Source organism: Phocoena sinus, chromosome 6 (assembly GCF_008692025.1).
Source record: "Phocoena sinus isolate mPhoSin1 chromosome 6, mPhoSin1.pri, whole genome shotgun sequence".
Taxonomy (NCBI): domain Eukaryota; kingdom Metazoa; phylum Chordata; class Mammalia; order Artiodactyla; family Phocoenidae; genus Phocoena; species Phocoena sinus.
In genome coordinates, this window is record NC_045768.1 from 68,779,612 (window position 1) to 68,805,113 (window position 25,502).

Genomic DNA, 25,502 nt, shown 5'->3' on the forward strand with positions numbered 1-25,502 from the left:
AATTAAAAAAAAAAAAAAAAAAGTTAAGATGGGAGTAGGATGGGCCCTTAATCTACAGGACTGATGTCCTTATAAGAAGGTACACAGAACACAAGGGGAGAATGCCATGTGAAGATGGAGGCAGAAATGTGTTATGCTGCCACAAGCCAAAGAACACCTGGGGGTTATCAGAAGCTAGAAGAATCAAGAAGGATCATCCTCTAGTGCAGAGGTACCCAACCCCCGGGCCGTGGACCACTACCCATCCGCAGCCTACTAGGAATCAGGCCGCACAGCAGGTGAGTGACAGGCGAGCGAGCAAAGCTTCATCTGTCGCTCCCCATCCCTCGCATTACCACCTGAACCTCCCCACCCCCCACCATGGAAAAATTGCCTTCCACGAAACTGGTCCCTGGTGCCAAAAAGGTTGGGGACCGCTGCTCTAGTGGCTTCAGAGGGAACACGGCCATGCCAACACCTTGATTCTGAATCCTAGCCTCCAGAACTTGTTTTCTCCAGAGACAAAAAATTTCTGTTGTCTTAAGCCACCCAGTTTGTGGTACATCGTTACGGCAGCCCTAGGAAAGTAATACAATGACCTACCTTGTTTTGTCACTGCACCCCCATCAAATTATTTCAAACGAAACCACAGATACTATATTATTTATTTTTTAATTCAAATTTATTTATTTTTTGGCTGTGTTGGGTCTTTGTTGCTGCGCACAGGCTTTTTCTAGTTGCATCGAGCAGGGGCTACTCTTATCGCTATGTGTGGGCTTCTCACTGCCGTGGCTTCTCTTGTTGCAGAGCACGGGCTCTAGGTGCATGGGCTTCAGTAGTTGTGGCACATGGGCTCAGTAGCTGTGGCTCGTGGGCTCTAGAGCACAGGCTCTGTAGTTGTGGTGCATGGGCTTAGTTACTCTGCGGCATGTGGAATATTCCTGGACCAGGGAACGAACCTGTGTCCCCTGCATTGGCAGGCAGATTCTCAACCACTGCGCTACCAGGGAAGTCCCACTATATTATAATGATTTTTTTTTTTTTTTTTTTTTTTGCGGTACGCGGGCCTCTCACTGTTGTGGCCTCTCCCGTTGCGGAGCACAGGCTCCGGATGCACAGGCTCAGCGGCCATGGCTCACGGGCACAGCCGCTCCGCGGCCACGGCATGTGGGATCTTCCCGCACCGGGGCACGAACCCGTGTCCCCTGCATCGGCAGGCGGACTCTCAACCACTGCGCCACCAGGGAAGCCCCTATAATGATATTTAACATAGCGTTTCTCAACTTTAGAACCACCTGCCATTAGCCAAAAAGATTTTGACAAGGTTTACTTTCAGTTGTTTCTATTACAAAAGCAATAGGTTTCAGGTTTTTGGTTTTGTTTTCCACCCCTGTCCCATACCAATTGTAAGCTATATAAAAATCACTAGAAGGGCTTCCCTATTGGCGCAGTGGTTGAGAGTCCGCCTGCCGATGCAGGGGACACGGGTTCATGCCCCGGTCCGGGAAGATCCCACATGCCGCAGAGCGGCTGGGCTCGTGAGCCATGGCCGCTGAGCCTGCGCGCCCGGAGCCTGTGCTCCGCAACGGGAGAGGCCACAGCAGTGAGAGGCCCGCGTACCGCAAAAAAAAAAAAAAAAAAAAAAAAAAAAAAAAAAAAATCACTAGACATTCTGAAAGTACCCATCAAAATGATGGGTTTACTCTTCTCATCCTAGCTGAAGGAATAAGGAGCATATTTTGTCATATTAACAATAAAGATCATGTAACATTCACTGCATGCTATTTTTAGGAGAAGGTGAGAGAAAACTTCAGCAGGTTAATATGCACATTATCTAGTTAAATCTTACCTGTTAAATTAGGTAGACGTTCTCCAAGACTACATGGTATTGTGGTCCTCAATCTTTGTTCCACTGGAGAAAACTTAATTAGTGGTGAAAGAGACCGTTTTCTTTCACCAAGGGACATGCGTGAAGATGGTTTTGTACAGTCAATGTGCATATCATGAGTGCCCCAAAAGTTAAGCGTATCATCAGTTTGCATGTATTGGGAAGTAAGGCTCAATTCTGGTTTGTGTCTTTCAAGTGTTTCAGGATTAGAGAGGCAAATTTCTTCCCTTTGCTTGGGCACAGATTTCTTCAGAGCCTCATATCCACTCCAAGCAGCCTGTAAATTAATATCTGATTCTGGAGTATTCTGTCTTCCTCCCACAGCACCTTCTGGGAAAATGCCACTGTGCATAGGACTATTTGGTTCCAGTTTAAAATTGGCCTCTGTACTACTGGAGCTATTAAGACTTAAGTGACCAACTTCTTCTGGAAGAGTTTCATGTAATATGCCAAAATCACTATCTTTAAAACTGGAACTAATTCCACTTGATATCTGAAAAGAGTTCCATAACATACTTTTATGCATGGAAAGATCTTTGTAAGAAGCTTTCGAGTGGTCTGATATTTTAATATACTCTTCTTCACTGCTACCTATCACATCTCTCCTATTGCCTACAGCAGGGGAGAATGTCTCTATTTGGCTAGTTTCTAAAAACTTGTTCTGTAAAGCTGTACATTCCAAATCTTGCTTACAAATTATGTCCTTATTTAACAAATCTGACACATTCTGTGTTGTTGGTTCACCTATGCAACTGGTTACCACAGGTTTCTGAAGCACACACTTGAGGCAATCTGAAACAACTTTCTCTTCAGGCAAATGAGAATGGCTAGAATCGGACACAGTGGTTGCTGAGAAAAAACTGTCCACATTAAGCTCTTTTTGATTATGCACCACAGGTAAGGATTCTGGCAATACTTCTCTATGTTCAGTATCCATTTGAATTGGTTCTGCACTTCTGTTATCTTCTATTTTAACAGCTTTTCTCCAAGAGCTCCTAATTTCACTTACTGATTAAATGAAGGGGGAAATAACACAAGTTATTAATAAATTCCCAAATAGAACATGCAATTAAACATTTCATTTCTAGTGCTTAAGATAAAACTGCTGACTCAGTACATGTACATAAATATGCCAGTTGGATGACAAGGCTCCACAATACACCAAAGCCCAACAACATCAAAGAATTCCATCTCCAACTGACCACACACAAAAAATGAAAGGGGTTCCTGAAATGTGCATATACTTTCACACAGCACATACAAATCACATGTATTAAAGAGATATTTTCTTAACCATAATTCAAAGAGTCATGTACCACAATGTTCATTGCAGCTCTGTTTACAATAGCCAGGACATGGAAGCAACCTAAGTGTCCATCGACAGATGAATGCATAAAGAAGATGTGGCACATATATACAATGGAATATTACTCAGCCATAAAAAGAAATGAAATTGAGTTATCTGTAGTGAGGTGGATGGACCTAGAGTCTGTCATAAACAGTGAAGTAAGTCAGAAAGAGAAAATCAAATACCGTATGCTAACACACATATATGGAATCTTAAAAAAAAAAAAAAGGTTCTTAAGAACCTAGGGGCAGGACAGGAATAAAGATGCAGACGTAGAGAATGGACTTGAGGACACAAGGGAGGGGGAAGAGTAAGCTGGTACGAAATGAGAGAGTGGCATGGACTTATATATACTATCAAATGTAAAACAGATAGCTAGTGGGAAGCAGCCGCATAGTACAGGGAGATCAGCTCGGTGCTTTGTGACCACCTAGAGGGGTGGGATAGGGAGGGTGGGAGGGAGACACAAGAGGGAGGAAATATGGGGATATATGTATATGTATAGCTGATTCACTTTGTTATATAGCAGAAACTAACACACCACTGTAAAGCAATTATACTCCAATAAAGATGTTATTTATAAATAAACAAACAAATAAATGGAAGAAAAGATATTTTCTTGCCCATCTAGGCCAGGTTTTGGCATGCATATATATATATTTATTTATATACTTATATATATACAGCATACACACACACACACACACACACACACACACACACACACACACACACACACACACACTTTTTCTATAAAGGGCCAGATAGTAATACTTCAGGTTTTGCAGGCCATCTTATCTGTGGTAACTACTCAGCCACTGTAATGTGAAAGTAGCCATAAACGATATGCTGACAAATGAACAAGGTTGTGTTCAATGCAACTTTATGTACAAAAACACATAGGGTGGGCCAGATTTGGTTTGCAAGATGTAGTTTGCCAACCACCAATCTATACAGTGGCTAGGTTCAACCTGAACTGAATCCATTTAACTTTGGATATGTCATTTCTAGTAGCAAAATGGAAATTATATTTAATCACTCACCCAGCATGATGTGCCTACATGAGGACAAGAATCTCCGAACTTTGCCCACACAATACAGGTTGTAAGAAGAAAGTACTGGGGAGTCTGATTAGCTTGGGAGAGGTAGGTAAGATCTCTGTACAGAGTTTTTGGCTGATGCTGCTGGTTGTTGACTGGAAGAATACAGCCTCCATACTCTATAAATGTTGATCACAGATCAGATGTGGAGGCAGAGGATATTTCTGAAGTGATCAACTAAAATATTTTCCAAGTAAAACAAAAAAAACAAAACTGTACAGTTCCAGGGCAAAATAATACTGCTGAAGGACTGCCATATAAGTGACAGTGCCCATAGTTGATATTTCAATAAAAGTCCCCCACATGAAAACAAATAGAGCCAATGCCACTAAATTGAAAGATACAAAAAAAGTTTTAAAGTGAGTTTCCAAAAGATTTGCCAGACCATGGTTCTAATAGTAGTAATGTCTAAGAAAGAAAATAGTGACAAAAAACATTATTAACTTACTCAAGTTTTCTGGAGTTCGGGGAATTTGATTCCTTGTTAAGAATGGGTTGGAAGCTAGAGAGTCAATTAGTTCCTCTAATATTACTTCTTTTCCTTTAGAAGGCTGTGGTGAATCAGATAAAACTGCCCTTGCAACCTAAAACAGAAAAGAAAAAGTAAAGCAAAAATTACCAAGCCCACTGGTAGAATGCAACAAAGGCCCTGATAAGAACAATAAGCACAAAAATAAACTCAACAATGTAGCTCCCAGACACTCCATATAGACTCTCCAGGCACGATCCTATTAAGGTGAAATCAAACCCCAAACCCGTTTCCTCATCTTAAATGGATATCCTGTTACACAGGAGAGAAAAGATAAGAAATCTTTACACTTGAAAAGATTTAGATATAGTTCTGACTGCAGTGATCTGAATTACTATCTGCCACACTTCTGAGCTTCACAATTCCATATCTGCTAAAATGACTGGTTCTAAAGCATGCAGGTTCTTCTTAATTATAATCCACCGCACAGTAACACCTCTACTAATAAACAGAGTACATTCTGACAACAAACTTCTTTGCCAGAAACCTCATCATCAGACATAAATTAGTGAAAACATAGGGATACATTTCTAAAATAGAGAAAAGAAAGTGTACAATATGAAAATAGCACTCTGTATTAACATTTTAATAAAACCGGAAAGCAAAAAACAAGCAAATTAAAATCTCTGCACCCTGAAATCCTGAAAAAAGAAACTGCCTACAACCATAATCAAACTGACTCCTCCTCCATGAAAATAGAGGGCTTCTTAGAATTCTAACGCTAAATATTCCTTGTCATAAACACTATTAAAGAGAATTGATTTCACTTTACTTTCAGAGTTTTATGAGATTTTAGGGCTCTCCTCTTCCATCCTATCTCATTCCACTGCTACTGTAAATTCTTTTAACCAGAAAATGTGCCTTTCCTCCCATATCAGGAAAGAAAAAAAGAATGACTAATCATGTTTTCTTTAGTATAGAGTCAATCAACTAATACAGAGAAACAACAGAACTTTAGAGATTTAAAAATAACTGACAGCCAGCCCTCTTATTTGGACAATATTTATTAACTTTTTTCACGATCAAGATAAAGGAGGGAACTCCAATACCTGAATCAATATGCACTAAACCAAACTTTTCTTTCAGTCTCTCAGGAATGTAAAACAGCTGATTTATTTTCTGCCTGTTTATCCAAATTCAAACAATGGGAAATATGTAATAAAAATAACATTAAAGAATGGCCTGACCATTTCACTTGTATAAACCGAGTTCTGTAATACTCAGCAATAGTCATATTATGTGGTCATTTGCCAGTGAAAAGTAGAAAATTATTAAGGAACAGAGCTGGTTAAGAAAACCAAGATCATAAACAATCATATATTTATTCACTTTTGAAATATTTAAAAAGCAGAAGGACAAAACCTTCACTTGGTGATAATATATTGTATAGTCTTTGTTCTAAAATTCAAAAAAAGAGGAAGCTCAGCTAAGCAACAGATAACATTCGCAGAGTATTTTAATAAGTATAATCATTGGGTGTATTTATCCAACAATTTATGTAATGGTTAATTCCAAAAATATTATACATGTATTATTTTTATACTTTTGGATAGTTATAGAATGGGACATGGGTTCTAAACCACGGATATAATCTTAACTAAATAAGTTTATTTTATACCTGTTTCTACTTTTGGGGAGGACCAATTCTGCTTTAACCATGATTTTTATTGTCTGTGACCTCCTTCCCAAATTACACCTAATCAATAATTAACTGTACTTCACTTATAACCCCAACACCATTTAGAAAATGACATTTCAGTATACTTATTACAATCTCTTTCTAACCTCTTCTACCAGATGATCTTGCTCTTTTTGGAATGGATCATTTTTTTTAGCTGGCAGAGACCCTCCAAATGCACTACTCTTTGCAATATTTGATGATGAAGAGTCTTCCGCTTCAAATTCTGGTGTTTTCTTAGAAACTGTTTCATTTTTCTCTCTAGGAGTCGTCAACTTCGTGTCCTGAATAAGATAGACATGTAATGTTAAAACGTTAATAATTGTACCTGATCTTCATTGTACCTGATCTTCATTAATGTTAATCTATAAAAGGTTAACATTATTGTAAAATTAAATGTTCACTGGCACAGTTTAAAAATTCCAGTATTCCCATTTAGAAGTAATAACTAATGTGTAAACAGGAATGGTAGATAATGTGCACATACTAGGAAATGTGAAAATAGAAATTTAATTGGGATATCAACAAAAGTAAAGAATATTTTATCATATGTGAGTATGGTCAGAATTAATTTTAAATTGTTTTAAAATGTACCTTTTCAAGTAGTGTAACACTGTTTCTATCTGATGGTGAAATGGGCTGCAACAGGAAAGAAGCAGGGCTAAAAGGAAAAAAAATTAATAAATCCAAGTTATGAGTAAGAAAGAATTCCATTCACTTGATGTATTTGAATATTCTAAGGAAACTGTCTGCCCCGTATCTGTCCGTTACGATTTCACTCAATTCGTCCCGGTCATCAAAAGGCAGTTTATTATTCTAGGGAAGTATAGTGACAAATAGAGCAGTACTTCAGCCCAATTTGTGTATCAGCCTCCCAAACTAATGAACATTTTCCTTACCCAGTATGTATTTTAAGTCAACAGCATTTTTTACAAGGGTTGGATGACTTGATGAACACTCAAAAACTTGAGTACAAGGTAAAAACAAATTCAATTAGGGACTTCCCTGGTGGTGCAGTGGTTAAGAATCCGTCTGCCAATGCAGGGGACACGGGTTTGATCCCTGGTTCGGGAAGATCCCACATGCCGCAGAGCAACCAAGCCCGTGTGCCACAACTACTGAGCCTGAGTGCCACAACTACTGAAGCCCCTGCACCTAGAGCCCATGCTCTGCAGCAAGAGAAGCTGCCGCAATAAGCCCGCGCACCGCAACAAAGAGTAGCCCCCGCTCGCCCCAACTAGAGAAAGCCCATGTGCAGCAACGAAGACCCAATGCAGCCAAAAATAAATAAAAATAAATAAATTAAAGAAAAAAATTCAATTAACTAGAATCACATTATTACAATGTCCTCAGGCTTCAGACCACAGAAGCACTGTAGCAGAGACTAAGATTCTTTTGATATTTCAGGTCCCAAATCAATTTCTCTTATGCTGAATTTTCTATAGCAAATACATTACACTTACAGTAAAGTCATGAGGTTATTCAATTTGAATTTGCAGCATTCCACACATAGTGTTCCTTAATCTCTTAGATTCTCTTGCCCCTTTTGGTAAACGTGAAAACCTTATGCATCTTTTCACTATAATTACAAAGTAAGTTATTAAATTTTTTAAGCCTTCAAAGTAATGATAACTTTATCTTCATCTTGAAAGTGCCTTCAAATTCAATCATGGATTGGGTCTGCTCACTGACCAAAAGCTTTTCTACTCTAGGTAAAATGGAGGCAGGATTACCACAGAAACCACCTTCAACATCAAGCATGCCAGTGTTTTTCTTTCCGTTCAGACAGAAAAGTACAAAATTAACAACTTTGCAAATATTTTATATAATAGCAAATATGCCTTTCAAACTTTTTCAAATATGCCCTTCTTGAAATCTACCTTCCAAACATAATTCAAAATCACTGAAATCGCTCAAGTTTCAGCTTCGCCTCGACAGGATATAATCTAGATATCTAAGGCAAAAGATTAGTGATTACTATCGAGTGCGATTTTATCCACATTCTTCCCCAAAATTGACGTTAAAATGATCAGAAAGCCCTCTGAAGCAGGGCCAGCAAGCTATGGACCAATGCCATTAAGATGCCACCAAAAGACTGGTGAGCTCCTTGAGGATGATGACTATGTCTTACCAAAGGCTATTCCCAAGTCCTAACACAGTGCCTGGTGCTTGGTAGTGCCACACGATGGATCAATGAATAAATGTCACTTGAAGATGAGGTTCCATAGATGCCACCAAATTTTTCTATCTGAATCATTCTTGCAGAGTCTCATAATAGAGAAAAATGGAACCACATTCTATACCTCCTCTGTCTCGTTTCTGAATTGGCAACATGCTATTAGCCTTGTTAATATCTCAATTCAAGTCAACTTCAAAGCAGCCCTGGCTCAGTCCTTACTCTCTACCCACTTGCCAGGCCAAAACTGAGGCCCATGAAATCCACATAAAAAGGGTATTGATCCCACTGTGGAAATTAACCCTAAAAGCACTACCAAAAGAAAAAAGACATGCTTTTTATAGCAGCAAAAATTTTGAGGAAAACCTAAAGTCTAAAAATAAATGAAATGTTAAAAAGCTATTTTAAGTGGTAATATAATGTTAAGTAAATATACACACACTTTAAAAAAACTGCATTTATGCTATGTTAATGTTGAGAAAATTTTGTATTTTAGAATACAAGACTTTGGAATTGGAAATAAAGTCTAAAAAAGAACTTGGGAAAGAATCTGACAAGTGATTTATTGGAAATTGGAAATTTTAGCTAATTATTTTTTATTTTCATTTGTTGTTGTTGTTATGTCTACAATTAACAGAGAAATAATAAAAAGAGAAAGGAAATAACAAAATGAGATTAGAATTCAATTTCTAAGACTAAGGATGTTTGTTTGGAATGCATGCAAGATCATACTGCCCTATCTCTGAAATGTAGTAAAGGAGAAACCATAGAGGTTAAAGGTCTAGAATAACCGCATCACCACCACTAGAAATATCATGGAACCCTCCTTTCCAGAAACCACTGCAAAGGTAGTACCCACAGTGTACAGCAAAGGCATCATCAATCACTGAATTCTGATTGTAAGTATGGTGCAGCCTCCATGAGCTCACTCTGATCAAAACCAAGCCAGGAGATCTATGGAGAAGACTACTTATATTTTAGTACTTGTGAATGAAAACCACACGTGAAAGGGCAAACAACACACTTACTCTAAAAACTACATTCATCTCATGCTTTTTAACTGCATAATTATATTAACCATATCCACATATGAATTTCCCAATTAACTACACTGATACTGATGTAAGATGCCACTACAAATAAAATATTTAGTATAATAGCCGAACTACATGCCAAAAACAGGGTATTTCTTTAAGTGCAGTCTATCCACGTTACACATGAAACATTTTATTACAAAATACCTTTTACAGTAAAGAATTCTGAGCAACATGTTTACTTCCATATCCCAGTAACTCAACTCTTTACCTCTCTTCTGTTCTCCTATTAGGCAGTAATAATCTTTCATTTCCCATTAAGCGTTTATCCCTCATTACCAAAAGCCTTCCTCTACCTCCTTTCAATATCCCAACCTATAAGTAAAATAAAGAGTGAAAAGACAGTTAAAAGATCCAAGAGCTTAGAAAAGGATAAATGTGGAAGTCAAAAGTATTTAATACAGGGGCTTCCCTGGTGGTGCAGTGGTTGAGAGTCTGCCTGCCAGTGCAGGGGACACGGGTTCGTGCCCCGGTCCAGGAAGATCCCACATGCCGCGGAGCAGCTGGGCCCATGAGCCATGGCCGCTGAGCCTGCGCGTCCGGAGCCTGTGCCCCGCAACAGGAGAGGCCACAGCAGTGAGAGGCCGCGTACCGCAAAAACAAACAAACAAAAACAAACAAAAAATTATTTAATTCAACTTTTTCCTATATTAGAGAATTCTATTTGAATTAATTCTTAGGGGCTGAGCATCTGGCTCCTGTAGAATTCTGATAGTACATCTTAGTACAAAATTCTACTTCAAGAAAGAATCTTGAGGTTGAATGGAGTTCATAAATAAAATCAGATTTGTGAATTAATCTACTAACTCCATCAATCTTTAGTCCAACAAGAGACCTTAAATCAAATATTTAATCTGTTCTCTCAAGGAAAGACAGACCAAAAACATAACTGAGATCGGGAAGGACCAACTATTTCCCTCTAAGAGGCATGCTTAAGAACAATTGTGATAAGGGGGTAAAATTAGCAAGCCCAATAACTTTATAATTTCTTCACTTTACAAGGTCTTCACTGCAGATTTCATTCTATTTCTTTAGGTACTCAGAAAATCAACATCACACCCAGATCTAAGAACAAAAATAAAATTCTCCCACAAGTAGTCCTGACCTCCTCTGAACCAGAAAATTTGCAGAGGAAACTGCCAATAGCATAATTTCACATGTAAGCTTTGACAATAGTTATGGTATTTCAACTTAATAACTTATTAAGAGTATACAGAATAAAGGGGGGCCTCAAGTCATTTAAAATTTAAAATTTTCTTTTAGAATTATCCTAAATATTTTGTTTCCATATCTGTGCCTCATTAACATGGGGAAGTTGAACTGAAAATCGACTATTTAAATCAAAGGTTAATCAGAAAAAGCAAAATAATAAAGGAATCTATTTAGCCTATCTGTGTTTGACTGCTACTTAATAATGTTTAGTTTCAATAAAGGACAAACACATTCACATTTAGTTTAGAGATTTCTGCTTTTATAATCTGGCATCAGTTTATTTAAGAGATAAACAGGATAACAGAGGAAAAAAAGACAATAAATAAAGTAAGAATACTCCTAGTTACAACAAACTAGCTAGGTTCAGTTTTTTCACATGCTAAATTTTGGGATTAGATTGAATCAGAAGTCTTCCCAAAGAAATTTTTTTTAAGTACAGAACTCTTTTTATCAAATGGCATATAAAGCCTCAATATATAGTACAGATAAAACAGAAGGCTGCTTAGGTTGAAGTGGGAAACGCTGGAACAGTCACAGGTTAAATTTGATTCATCCACAGCACCAGAGGGTGCTGCAGAACACAGACTGAAAACGACCAACTAGACTACCAACTAGATCATCTCAGAAGTCCCTAAACTCTTGGATTTAGTCAACAGCCACAAGTGATTTCAAAGACGTTCACAGACACAAAAAGGCAAAAATTCCCAAACTTGCATTAGATAATTTTCACATATGTCTTTTTCTTCAAAAATTACATAATCCCCATGAGTCCCAACATTTAGATAAGAATAGAGGAAAAAAATGACCTTGCATCAGAAATGTTGAATCTTTTCTGAAAACGTGGATCCGCAGTAGAAAAACACTGTCTGGTTAAGAGAAGAAAGTCATGAGCTATCTCACAGTGGAGAAGCTTGAAAGCTGGCTGAAGATGGGACTAAAATTAATTAAGAGAAAAAAAAATCAATATGAAATCAAATTTCTTTTACCTGTTGGCTAGATCACATTTAGTTTCCAGTATATCACTTGCCCTTCTGCAATCATTTTCCTGGGTATGTTGCTTACATGTATCTAAAGGAATAGAAAAATTAATTACTCTTTAATTATGTTTGTACATTCTAACATTCAGAGATCTCTTGAAGTTCTACAACTTATAAACAGAAGAAAACAGAAAAATAAAATAAATGTTAAAGGACAATTATTCAATTATTAAGTATAAAGTAGTATGCATGACAGTGATGGAGAATATGTACAATAGGCTTTTCTAGAAAGATAGCTCACACAAAGTTTCCCAAAAAGGGACAATCCATAATTCTCAAGTATTATATAGCCATGCTTCATGTTTAAGTACACAGATAATGCAATTACCACATAAACCAGCCAAAAAGTTATACTACTTAGCATATTTTAGCCCAGCATCTATGACATCAGTCAACCTATGTATTTATTCTTCAACATATCATTTAATAACTATGTGTCATTACTGCACTAACAATAGGAAAAAGAAATTAAAAATGGAGACCTGTCTTCAAGGAATCAGTACAGAATTATGGTATATTGCTACAGTATTATGACACAAGTATGCACAGAATGCAAGGAGGCAGAAAGGCACCCGGCCCAGAGTGGGGAACATGAAGAAGCCATGAAAATACTAAGAGAATAAGTTGCATGTTTCGTGTGCCACAGCATAAGGCATATCTAGTAGAAGCATGATAGGCAATGAAATTGATGACAAAAGCCATGGCTATATTTCAAAGGATTTGATATTCCAGGAGCTCCTCTTCTTTCAACATGTTAGCTTCTGAAACACTATTTATACATGTGTCCAAAGTGTTACTGTATAAGAAGCCAATGTGTATACTATGTAGTTTTCCTTTTAATTCATCATAATGCCACCTCATAACATTTTCAATACCCTATGCTTTTGAACCTACTAATTATGATGGAGTTACTGTTATTTATAAAACATTCCAAAAGTAAGCACAAATACAACTATACCACAAGCTTAGTAGACAACCATTAACTAAAATGATAATGATATATTCAACATCTTGTTATAACCTATGATGTTAAAGAATTGAAAAAGAATATATATGTGTATGTGTGTGTATACATATATATATATATGTTCCATTTCAGATCACTGAATCACTTTGCTGTACACCTGAAACATTGTAAATCAACTATACTTTAATTTTTAAATGTTTTAAATTTAAAGATTTTTTAGAAATAAAAATGATGATGCATAACTTTAAACACCATCTGGTGGTGGTAGGCAGAGTTCATGCACATTTGTTCTGGTATGAAAGAAAGTCTGTAAGGTAAAAGCCGCTAAGTGAAAAAGCACCTAGAGCCTTTTTCTCTTTTCCAAAGGTGATAGGTGATAAAAAGCCACTGGTGGGTATTACACCAAGAGATGAAAAGGATCATATTTACATTACAGGAAGATCACTGATAGCCATTTGGAATACAGAACAGATAGACTATTGGAGGCAGAGTAGCTAGTTAGAACACAATCACATGGAAGAAATGATGAAAACTAAACTTAAGATGCAAAGATAGCAAAGGAGGGCAAAGTCATAATAGTGCATTTAGGGGGTTAAAACAAACTAAACTCAACACTACAAAGCAAACGAAACTAAAGCAGACACTGACTCCTACTGTAAAGACACTACAACTACTAAATAAAATGTAAGAAAAAAGGAAAGCCCAGAAGAATAAAAATCATCACATTACAGAACCAAAGACGGAAAGCACAACAAGCAGGGTAAACTTAAACTGAGAAACAAGGGCTCAATGAGGCAGGCTCCAGGGGCTGAACACAGGAGATTTAAATGCCTACATGGTAACAAGAAACATCATCTCAGGCCTCTCAGGCTGGGATCTGAGAGACCACCATAAGACAAGACACTGCAAAGACTGCTCTGCCTCTGAAAAGGGATTATAAAAATTCTGCCAACTGGACAGGGAAAGCCTGCTGTCTACCTGGACTCCTTGGTGAAAAAAAAGTATAGAAGGAAGGAAGGAAAGATATCTAAAACCTAGCCTACTCAAAAGGAAGTGTGAAATCCATAATTATACTGGCTACTTGTTTTAGGAATTCCAAACCAAAGACATTAACTGGTCTAGTTCAAAAGAAATCCCTGGGACTCTTGGCCACTCTGTAGAGACCCTTCTGCAATCCTGGGCCCACATGACTCCTCCAGAGGTGGGGGACCCACTGAAGTTGAGTTTTCATTCAAATATTTTAATATTAATATTTCAATAGAACATCAGCAGGCAGAGCATACAGGAGAAGTACCTGAAATGAAGAGATACTGGGAAAATTGATAAAGATAAAAATCAGTATATTTAAAATGATCAACAAAAATGAAACAACAGGGGCCATAATGAAAGAAGATGACACCATGAAAAAGAATGGGTAGTTTTGAAAAAACAAGCAAACAAAAAATACATTCATGAAAACTAAATACTAAATGGACAGGTCAAAAAGGAGATTAAACATAAATAAAGAGATAATTAGTGAACCATAGCGAGATACAAAGAAAATACCCAGAATACAGGTCCAGAGTTACAAAGAGGTTATAAATATGAATGTGAATCTATGAGATATGGGGGACAGAATCAGAAGTCCCAATAATATGAGGGATAAAAGAAAAGGACCAAAAGAATAGGAGAGGGGGGTAATATTACAAGAGATATTAGTGAATACGTTTCCAGAACTGAAGAAAGATACGAGCCTTCACACTGAATAAGCACACACAAGTTCCAAACAGGCTAAATAAAAACAAATCTACATTTAGACACAGCTCAATGAACCTGCGTAATACAAAAATAAATAAGTCTTAAAAGCAACCAGAGATCAAAAATTGCCTACAAATGAACAACAATCAGAGAGACAGCAAATGTTTCAAAAACAAAAGGCAGAAAGCAATGAGATCATATTATTAAAGTCCCAAGGAAAAATAAGTGTTGATCTTGAATCCAAACTATCATTCATAAGTAAAAACAAAGATATTTTCAAAGGAAGACTAAGAGATCTTACTATTCAGGGTCTGTCACTAAAAGAAGTGAAAGATATACTTCGAGATATACCTCTCAAAAGGAAGGAATAGAACAAAAGTAATATTGACCAAAAAAATCAGTAAATATATTGGTAAATCACACACAATGATTGTTAAAAAGAATTTCTATCAATGTCATTCTTTTTTTAAGGGGTAGGACATTATCCTAGAATAAAAGTAAGAGGACAAAACAACCATATACAGTGAGTGAACCCTCCTTGGATCCTGGTTCAAAAACAAACATTTACAAAGCACATGCTGGGGGATAAGAGAAGTTTTATTTACAAACTTAAGAACAGCAGAACAGTATACGTATGGTTAGATCCAAAGTAAAATTATTTTTATAAACATACATCAGAATAAACTTAAGATTTAGGATAGTGGTTACCTCTGCAAATGCAGAATGAACAGTCAAGACCAAGGGGTTAATATCCAAAATATACAAACAGCTCATACATATGAATATCACAAAAACAAACCCAATCAACGCATGCCACAACTAAAAGTTCACATGCCACAACTAAGGAGCCCGCAAACCATAACTAAGGAGCCCACCAGCCACAACTAAGGAGCACACGTGCCATAACTAAGGAGCCTGCCTGCTGCGACTAAGACCCGGTACAACCAAATAAATAAATAAATTTTTTTTTTAAAAAAGGGGCAGGGCTTCCCTGGTGGCACAGTGGTTGAGAGTCTGCCTGCCAATGCAGGGCACATGGGTTCGTGCCCCTGTCCGGGAAGATCCCACATGCCGTGGAGCGGCTAGGCCTGTGGGCCATGGCCGCTGAGCCTGCGCGTCCGGAGCCTGTGCTCCACAATGGGAGCGGCCACAGCGGTGAGAGGCCCATGTACCACAAAAACAAAAACAAAAAAAGGGCAGAAGATCTAAATAGACATTTCTCCAAAGAAGACATACAGATAGCCAACAGGCACATGAAAAGATGCTCAACATCACTAATTATTAGAGAAATGCAAATCAAAACCACAATGAGGTATCAACCTCACACTTGTTAGAACGGCCCTCATCAAAAAGTCTACAAATAATAAATGCTGGAGAGGATGTGGAGAAAAGGGAACCCTCCTGCACTGTTGGGGGGAATATAAATTGGTGCAGCCACTATGGAGAACAGTATGGAGGTTCCTTAAAAATCTAAAAATATAACTACCATATGATCCAACAATTCCACTCCTGGGTATATGGGCGGGAAAAACGAAAACTCTAATTTGAAAAAGCACATGCACTCCAATGTTCATAGCAGCACTATTTACAATAGTCAAGACATGGAAGCAACGCAAGTGCCATCAACAGATTATTGGCTTAAGAAGATGTGGCATATATATACACACATACACACACAATGGATATTTCTCAGCCATACAAGAGTGAAATATTGCCATTTGCAGCAACATGGATGGACCTAGAGAATATTATGCTTAGTGAAATAAGTCAGAGAAAAACAAACACTATATGATATCACTTATATGCGAAATCTAAAAAATAATACAAATAAATTTATATACGAAACAGAAACAGACTCAGACACAGAAAGCAAATTTACAGTTACCAAAGGGGAGAAGGAAGTGGGGGAAGGGACAAAGGAGTATGAGATTAACAGATACAAACTACTTTAATACATAAAATAGATAAGCAACAGGATTTACTGTATAGCATAGGGAATTATAGCCAATATCATGTAATAGCCTATAATGGAATTAACCTGAAAAAAAAAAAACCAAAATCACTATGCTCTACACACCTGAAACTAAAATATTGTAAATCAACTATACTGCAATTTTAAAAAAAAAGAATACTCAAGGAAGGGTGGATACTCAAGAGTTAACTACACTAGTACTTTTTTAAAAAATCTAAAGCAAATACTGCAAAGATTTGACAAGAGTGTTCAGTGAACAGATATTTATAATATTCCTGTACTTAATAATGCTGAAATATAATTTTTTAAAACTACTGAAAAGAAAAATTACTTCCAGCAAGATGTAATATGTAAGGTATAGGAGGGAAAAAGCTGTTGTACTTTAAGCAAAGTAAAGTGGTTTACTACAAAAAGTATAAAATAATGTTGAGGTTCCCCAGCCCAGACCAAGGCTCTAGAGGAAAAAAAAAAGGAATCCCAAGAGTACAAACTGTGCAATGTGTGAAGGAAAGGGTTACCCCCAAAGATCCTATCAAACACTTTTAAAATGTGGACTTCTAACTAAACTTCATAAACAGACACAAATATTCCCTCACTCTGAAGGCGACACAGAAATCTCCAAATGGACCTGAGGACAATTTCATGGTTTCACAGGGCCTAAACTAAGTATGCCAAGAGTACAAAGGCCCTTTCCATGCTGAAGTGAGAACACAATGGCAACCAAATATGCCAAGAACTATCAAAGTAATTCTATCATCATAAGCAATGTTCTGTATCTGAAGATCTTTTTCATTCATCAGACTATGCAGTCTTTTGTGTCTACTCTTCTGCTGGCGCCTATCCTTGACCCTTGCTCTCTGGTCTATGATCTTTCCCAACTAGTGTCCTCCCCACATACACCTGACTCCCAAACCAATCACCTATCCTAGCTGTGTTCATCCTTTTTCTTCCTAAGTCCTGTGCTAACTGCTGCCATGACCGATGGCCTGCCTAAACTCAACTGTAACCTATACTTATTACCTGCTCCAGATTGGCTACATAATTCATACATTTTTTATTCATTTATCCCTCCACCTATCTACCTTACATTTACTGAACCCAATAAAAATTTCTTGTACACAAATACTAGGCAATTGGTGAAACTGAGTATGAAATTGATATTAGATATTGTAGAGAAATTAATTTTTTAGGTGTGATAATGGTATGATATTTGAGGAAACTGAGATAATTATTAATTTTAGGTATAACATTAGTGTGGTAATTAAAGAGGAAAAAGTCCTTATTTTCATGGGAATGCATGCTGAAACAGAGTGAAGTGTTAAGGTCTCAGACTTACATGGTTTAGCAAACAAACATACACATTTAAAGCAAAAATCTCAACTGCTGAAACAAGCAACAGTTAAGTATTCAGGTAATTACTGTACTAATCTTTCATGTTAAAAAATTGTGGGCTTCTACACAAAACTTGTAAGTGAACATTTATAGCAGCATTACTCATAATAGCCAAATAACCCAAATGTCCATCAAAGGACAAACAGATCAACAAATTCGATTCAATCATACAACAGAATGTATTCAAACAAAGTAATGAAGTATCGATACATGCTACAACTTGGATAAACCTTGAAAACACTGTGCAAAGTAAACAGCTGTGCAACTGAAAGAAAGGAGACACAAAAAGCCTCATGTTAACTGAGGCTCATATGACTGAAATGCTTTGTGCATTTCACCACAGTAAATGGGAAAAAAAACATGAAAGTTTATAAAAGAACTGTTATCATAGTGAGAAATATTAATGAGATTGAAGTTTAAAAGAGAAAAAATAACCAACCTGGAAGTGAAGCAGGGTACTGCAAAAGAATACTCTTCTCATATGCTTCTTCTGAGGCAGGATCAAACGAAAGGGGAGACATAGGTGGTAAAAGATCCACAGCCTTAAAACACAGAATTTGTTATTTTGAAATATACACACTTTACTCAGTACCACAGTAACAATACTAAGTAAACCTAGGAATGGATGATTTTTTTTCCCCTAACGAAGAAAGAATTAGCAAACATACAAATTATCCTGTAACTATTTTTAAACTAAGGAGTATGATATTAGGAACAAGAGGGCTACTTTGCCCTCCAACTATGCCTCAAATGTAATAGTACCTAAAATAAAGAGGAATGTCTCAATTTCTTTTTTTTTTTTTTTTTTAAATTGTAATCCTTACTGTTACTGGCCAAAAACTCTGGACCTAAATCCTGTTGTCTGTTGAAAGATGAACCAACTGCACGGAAAGGTTTGAGATGCACCGGCAACAACGTGAGACTTGCTCTTCACCGAGACCAGAAGTATTAAAAGGGGATTGCACATTGTCCTTGTTTGAGTCACTTATTAAATGCCACTCGCGACTTCTAGCCGGGGTGTGTCCCATGGAGACTCCCCCCCACCCCCACCCCCCGCCATAGCTGTGAAGCTCAGAGCAGTGCTTTGCAACAAACTAAATTCTCAACGTGTTCATAGGGACTGTGGGGCTTGGTCTTTGGTCAAAGGCTCAGCCATTCCGAGGAGTCCTACCATATTTTTGCTTCCTGCTCTAGTAGGTCTAGTGTCCTGGGTTTGGGGTGAGACATGTGGACTAGAGCTGTTAGATTGCACAGGGGACTGAGTGTTCTTCATGTTCTGCATCTTCGGGCATGCACAGACCCCCAGAGGATACGGTCCAGGTCCCGTCGCTCTGACGGGGAACTTTACCATGTCGAACTGCTGTGTTTACCATGTGCGTTTGTTACCTTTTCATCCTCATCTTTCTCATCAGAAACTTGTGGTTTTACTCTTTCAGGTTCTTTTACTTCTGGTCTCCGTTTGCTAGCTAGATGTTTGGGTTCACTTTTGTGCCTCTTTTCATCTTTGTCTTCTCCTTCATTCATTTCAGCCTGAGCTCCTCCGGGCCTCGCATCTCTGTCTGGCTCCTCCTTAGATTTCTGTTTAGGTGTTAGTCCTTCGGTTTGACTTCTGAGTCTCTTTTCTTCCTGGAGGTGACCAGGCTTTACTTTATCATCTCTTTCTTCTTCTTCCACGTGTGTTCCTGGTCGTACTCTTCCCGGTTCTTCTGCAGTGAGCGGTCCAGCAACTTGTTCTCTGGATGTAACTCTACGTCTCTTTTCCTCCTGGTCTTTTTCTTCTTCATCGACAGAATCATCTGATTTTGCTTTTTCAGGGTCTTCCTCAGGCTTCCGTTTGGCAGGGCCCCCTGTGAAATGAGATGTGACGGTGGTCTGCCTGGTAGTTTGCCTTGTAATCCTGGGGCTACATGAGACTTCAGATTTTGTTTCTCCATCAGACTTGCTTCTCCTGGGCATGCAGTTTGGAAACAGGTCTGGGGGACTTGTTCTTCTCTGCTATTTCCACTCTGCGGTCCTCACCACTTGTCTGGCTCCCGTTTTCTAGACATCCATTCACTTCCCGACTGAAAGCATGAGCTCTGTTCTCCAAGGACAAATCTTTATTTAAAAGGGATTTGGGGCTTCCCTGGTGGCGCAGTGGTTGCGAGTCCACCTGCCAATACAGGGAACGCAGGTTTGTGCCCTGGTCCGGGAAGATCCCACATGCCGCGGAGCGGCTGGGCCCGTGAGCCATAGCCGCTGAGCGTGCAGGTCCGGAGCCTGTGCTCTGCAACGGGAGAGGCCACAACAGTGAGAGGCCCGCATACTGCAAAAAAAAAAAAGGGATTTGACTTGTGCCAGCCCTCCTCTGATAATTCTTCTTTATGTAATTTGGTTTCCAAGTCACATAACTGATTCTTTATTTCTGTCTGCAGAAATTCATGCAAGAGATTCCACTTCTCCTTCACGCATTCCTTTTCTACTGAACTATCTCTTTCCAAATCTTTGAGCCGGATGGTCTTGAGGATTTCGTGAGCAACATCGTGGGGTTTGTCGTAGACCGGCAGCGGCCACAGGTAGACAGCAGGCTCAGCCCCCACAGGCGACTTGAGCCTCAGCGCCAGCTTCTCCCCGATCTCATTTTCTTTTTAATACAATCCACTGAATCTAAAAATATTAACTATATCACAACAGCAGCTTAATGAACATTCTAATATGTATTTAGAAAAATCACAGAAACCAAAATATTTGAACTTTAGGCTCAGATGCAAAGATGAAAAGCATACACACATATAGCATTTCCAGGTCATTTGTAACATGATAAATCAAGAGTTTGCAAGAAATTAAACTACTCTCCAAAAGTCAAGTCAATATTACTTACTGGAGTCCAACCTTTTATTAGACTGAAAGGAGACAGGCCGAGAAATTCTTTCCAATTTTTATGCCATTCTTCTTGTTTTTCAACAATAGAATGTTTTATAGTTGAGAGATCTTCTTTTATTTTATACCTGTAACGGCATAAAAAAGAACTTCATTCAAAACATGAATATATAAAAAGAACCACTGAGAAAAAGTGTTGAAGTAAGAATATTATAGCTCGTAGAGAAAGGGCAGAAAGTATAACTGAAAGTTCAACCAATTCAGTACACCTAAATTGCATAAACTCTCCCATTGAGCGTTCAGAATCTAAAATACCTTGTTTCCTTTTAACACCAAATAGCAATCATACATCTGTACTCTATTTATCTTTAAAAATATTGGGTTGGCCAAAAAGTTCATTTGGGTTTTTCCCTAAGATGTTACCCAAACGAACTTTTTGGCCAACCCCATACAATTTTTTCCTGGTTCCGAACTCAAGTTGAAATTCTACTCCTACTCTCTATCCATTTCTAAAGAGAACCCATACCTCCCGGTCACCCTGCTCAATATAAACAAATTTTTTAAAACCTAGTTCTATTAGTAGACCCTACAAAAGAAAAGCTACAGAAAAGTCAGAATTATTTGATAAAGAATTATCACTCAGGGCAAATAATATACTCCAGACAAAAGAAAACTACATTAATTTTCCTTGCTACTTCATGTGTCTCTCTAGAAGTTGGTGACATAAGGTTTTTGAGTACAAGTAAAATTTTCACACCTGTTTGCCAAAGCTACTGAGTTGTTAACTAAACAAGAGTTGTGCTGAGAAATTATCAAAACCACCCTACTCCTACCCCAATGAAATAACAGAAGATCTTTCTAGTGTACCTCATATGCTTCAGATCTGACAATCTTTCTCTCTGAACTTTGGTCTCTTTTTCAAGGAAGTGAAGGTCTATTGTCAGTCTTGCTTGGTTAGCCTGACAATGTTCATATTTCATTACTTTCAAGACTTCATTTAATAACTGAATAACTGTTAAGAGATTCAATTTTCCAGCCTCATAAACATTTCCTATGTGCAGCTGAAAAAAAAAAGTAGTGAACTATAGATTGTTAACATAGTAAAATGCTACAAAAATATGTTTACATTTTTCACTATTATATAAAAAGGTTACCTTAAAAAAGAGTGGAAAAAAAAGAACGGCTGTCTACCCAAAAATAAAACTATGTAAATAATTCTGGCCCAAAGGAAACTACTGTGGAAGAATTAACACACCATGCTACACTTTTATATCATGCAAAAAAGCTGAAACTAGAATAAAAGAAATGTAAATAAATGGAAAGCAAAATAAAGACTGAGGAGAAAGATCAGGTTTGGAGAAAGATCATGAATTCATGTTTTACCAAAAGTTGCAAATTAAAGGACCCCTAAAGGTTGATTCCAAACTTAAGACATGTTTATTTGGCCTGCACAGTTCCAATGTTTTAAAATCATCTGAATTAGTTGTTAATATTTTTTAAAATCACAGATTTCACACAAAATTAGTTCCCCAAAGATCTCATCATTTCCTACTTTACCCCATTGTTACACATAATTAGCATACTTCATCTATATAGCCCCTGTAGGAATCTGAGTTTACAGATCCTGATTTTTATGTACTCTGAATTTGAAGTGCCTGACATGTTACCTATTAAAGTGAACACTCTTCAGGGTCACAACAATATTTTATCTTTATTAAATCCCCTTCACTATAATAATACCTGGCACATAGGAGATGCTCAAAAAAATTTAAGTTTACTAAGAAAAATAAACGTAGGCTATTCAGATGGAAATGTCCCATAAGCAAGTGGAAATAATTTGATGTAGTTTGAGTTGAAGGGGAGAGACTGGAAATACCAATCTGGTAATATTATTGTATAGGAGGCTGATGAAGCCATGGAACTGGGTAAGAAAATACAGATGGATTTATAATGTGAGAAAGAAAAGGGGCCATTAAAGGAACCATGGGGAACATGTTCATTTAAAAGTTAGAGAAAAAGGAACCAGTGGAAAACTGGAGACAGCAGTCTAAAACACCACAGGAAGACAACGACACTGAGGTCACAAAAGCTAAAGGAAGAAAACACTTTAAAACATTTAATAGCATCAAGACGAAAGAAAAACGAGAGAAGAGTTTTTAAAAAGAAATTTAGCATTCAGGAGATCACTGGTGCTCTCTTTGAGAATTTATAAAAAACTAAGTATCACATCATCTTCCTACTAAGTACCTTCTACTCTCTACACTATATGATGTAGCACCGTACAACATACGGACAATGAATAAAGGTCAATAGATGTGAATATAAACACCTTTAACAGTACCCCTCTTATCAGATATATTCACAAAGGTAAATTCTGAAAACAGTAGAAAAACACTGTGAGAAAAGCAATATACAATATATAAAAAGATTCTGTGAAGGGAGTTTTCTCAAAGCTCCCTTAATTATCAAATGCTTACCTGACACATTTGTTTCTCAATTTTGTCAAGTAAGAGCCTTGGAATATTGATAGCAACATTAGTTCCATCTAAAGTATACTGGTTAACAACACTAAGGACTGAACTAACAACTTCTCTCTCTTTTTCCAAAACCATGAGTGTTTCATTCACTGAAGCCCACAAAGACCGAACCTTCAAAAACAGAGACAAAGAAATTATTAAAGTCTATACATAATCTATACATAAAGATATGTAAAATACAAATATATGTTCATTCCTAGGAACAAATTAGGTATTCCTGGAATGGCTTCTGGTAAGAAAACTAACTATTTTAACAGTCTAAAAGCACTGATATTACTTTCAAGGGCACTTTAAAACTGAAGAATTTCTCAGGAGAATCTAGCCCACTATGATTTGCAAAACATATCTAAGAAACCTTATACTACGGAGATGCAATTAGCATTTCCTGTATTCTGAGATGCCATCAGGGAAAATAAAAGATTTTCAGGAGAAAATAAAAACACTACACATCAATTTTAAGAGTCATTCAAGTTTCAAAAAGTTAAAATGTTGAAAACCATACATTAACCTATGTTTATTAAATCACATATAAGAATGTTCACAGCACTCCTATTTGTAATACTCAAAAACTACAATCAACCCGAAGAACTACCTTGAATAAAAAGTATACTTTCCTTTAATCATAAAATAGAACATTATACAGCAATGAGAATGAACACATACAACAGCATGGATAAAACAGCATGAGTGAAAGAAGTCGAACACAAAAGAATATATTCTATACACTCCCCATTTACACAAAGTTCAAGAACGGGCAAAATTAATCTTTAGCATAGGAAGTGAGGATAGAGCTTCCCTGGTGGTGCAGTGGTTAAGAATCCGCCTGCCAATGCAGGGGACACAGGTTCGATCCCTGGTCCAGGAAGATCCCACATGCCGCGGAGCAACTAAGCCCGTGTGCCACAACTACTGAGCCTGCACTCTGGAGGCTGCGAGCCACAACTACTGAGCCCACATGCCACAACTACTGAAGCCTGTGTGCCTAGAGCCCATGCTCTGCAACTAGAGAAGCCATCGCAATAAGAAGCCCACGCCCACGCATCAGAACAAAGAGTAGCCCCCACTCGCCACAACTAGAGAAAGCCTGCATGCAGCAATGAGGACCCAATACAGCCAAAAATAAATAAAATAAAATTAATTAATTAAAACAAACAAAAAAAGAAGTGAGGATAGTGTTTACTCTTGGAAGGAAATGGTCATGAAAGAAAGGGGGCTCAAGGCTCCTGGGGTGACAGTAACATTCTGTTTCTTTAACTGGATGCTGGTTACACGGACGTGTCCACTTTGTGAATTTTGTCAAGCTTCACACTTACGATTTTTGCACGTTTTTATATGTATGTTATGCCTCAAAAGAATTTACGTAAGTGGGAAAGAGGAGGGGAAATACACTAATTATATTTGTGTTAGTGTCTGTGTCTTCTCACAGTACAAAGTAAAGTTGTTTCCCCAAAGGAAGACTCATTGGCTGGCCATCTAAAGATCTCATAGGATGGCATTTCCTTGGTGAACATACAAAGATCCAAGATCTGGTTCTCAGATTTTTCAAATCTAGAAAGTTTACCTTCTCAATGGCTCAAAGTTGACTGGACTCAGGGAAAACTGAACATTACCCAAACTCAAGAGAGACTGCTATGAAAACTCTTAACGGGTTTCATACCAACCTAACCTATTAAGCCTACAATCAAAGATACTACATTCAGCGATAGGAATATTCATATTCACCAAACTGGAAGCTCCATAAAGGAAGTGACTCTGCCTGTTTTCTTCAGTGCTCTAGTCCATAATATCTAGAAGAATGCCTAGCAAATGGCAGGTGATCAATAAATATTCACTGAATTAATGAATAATTACTACCTGAGGAGGGCACTCACCTTTTCCAGTGACAAAGTGCCTAAAAAGCCAAATTAATACCCCAAGGCAGCTTGGTGACCATGGAATCAAAAGAGCTTGAGAGACATTTCATCCAAACACAAAGATATAAGAAAACACTCCTACCC

The 25,502-nt window shown here is 37.6% G+C and overlaps 1 protein-coding gene and 1 non-coding gene across 2 annotated transcripts in view; both read right to left on the minus strand.

Moving 5' to 3' along the window:
- The window catches only part of HAUS6 (HAUS augmin like complex subunit 6), a 43,430-nt gene that overhangs the window by 3,831 nt on the left and 14,097 nt on the right, over nucleotides 1–25,502 (minus strand). The window contains 9 exon segments of the mRNA XM_032634691.1: nucleotides 1,829–2,875; nucleotides 4,764–4,899; nucleotides 6,630–6,806; nucleotides 7,117–7,183; nucleotides 11,991–12,072; nucleotides 18,549–18,651; nucleotides 20,970–21,096; nucleotides 21,836–22,029; nucleotides 23,446–23,616. Of these exon segments, the coding sequence (XP_032490582.1) occupies nucleotides 1,829–2,875; nucleotides 4,764–4,899; nucleotides 6,630–6,806; nucleotides 7,117–7,183; nucleotides 11,991–12,072; nucleotides 18,549–18,651; nucleotides 20,970–21,096; nucleotides 21,836–22,029; nucleotides 23,446–23,616 (2,104 nt within the window).
- On the minus strand, nucleotides 7,266–7,399 carry LOC116756184. Its single transcript, XR_004350557.1, has one exon.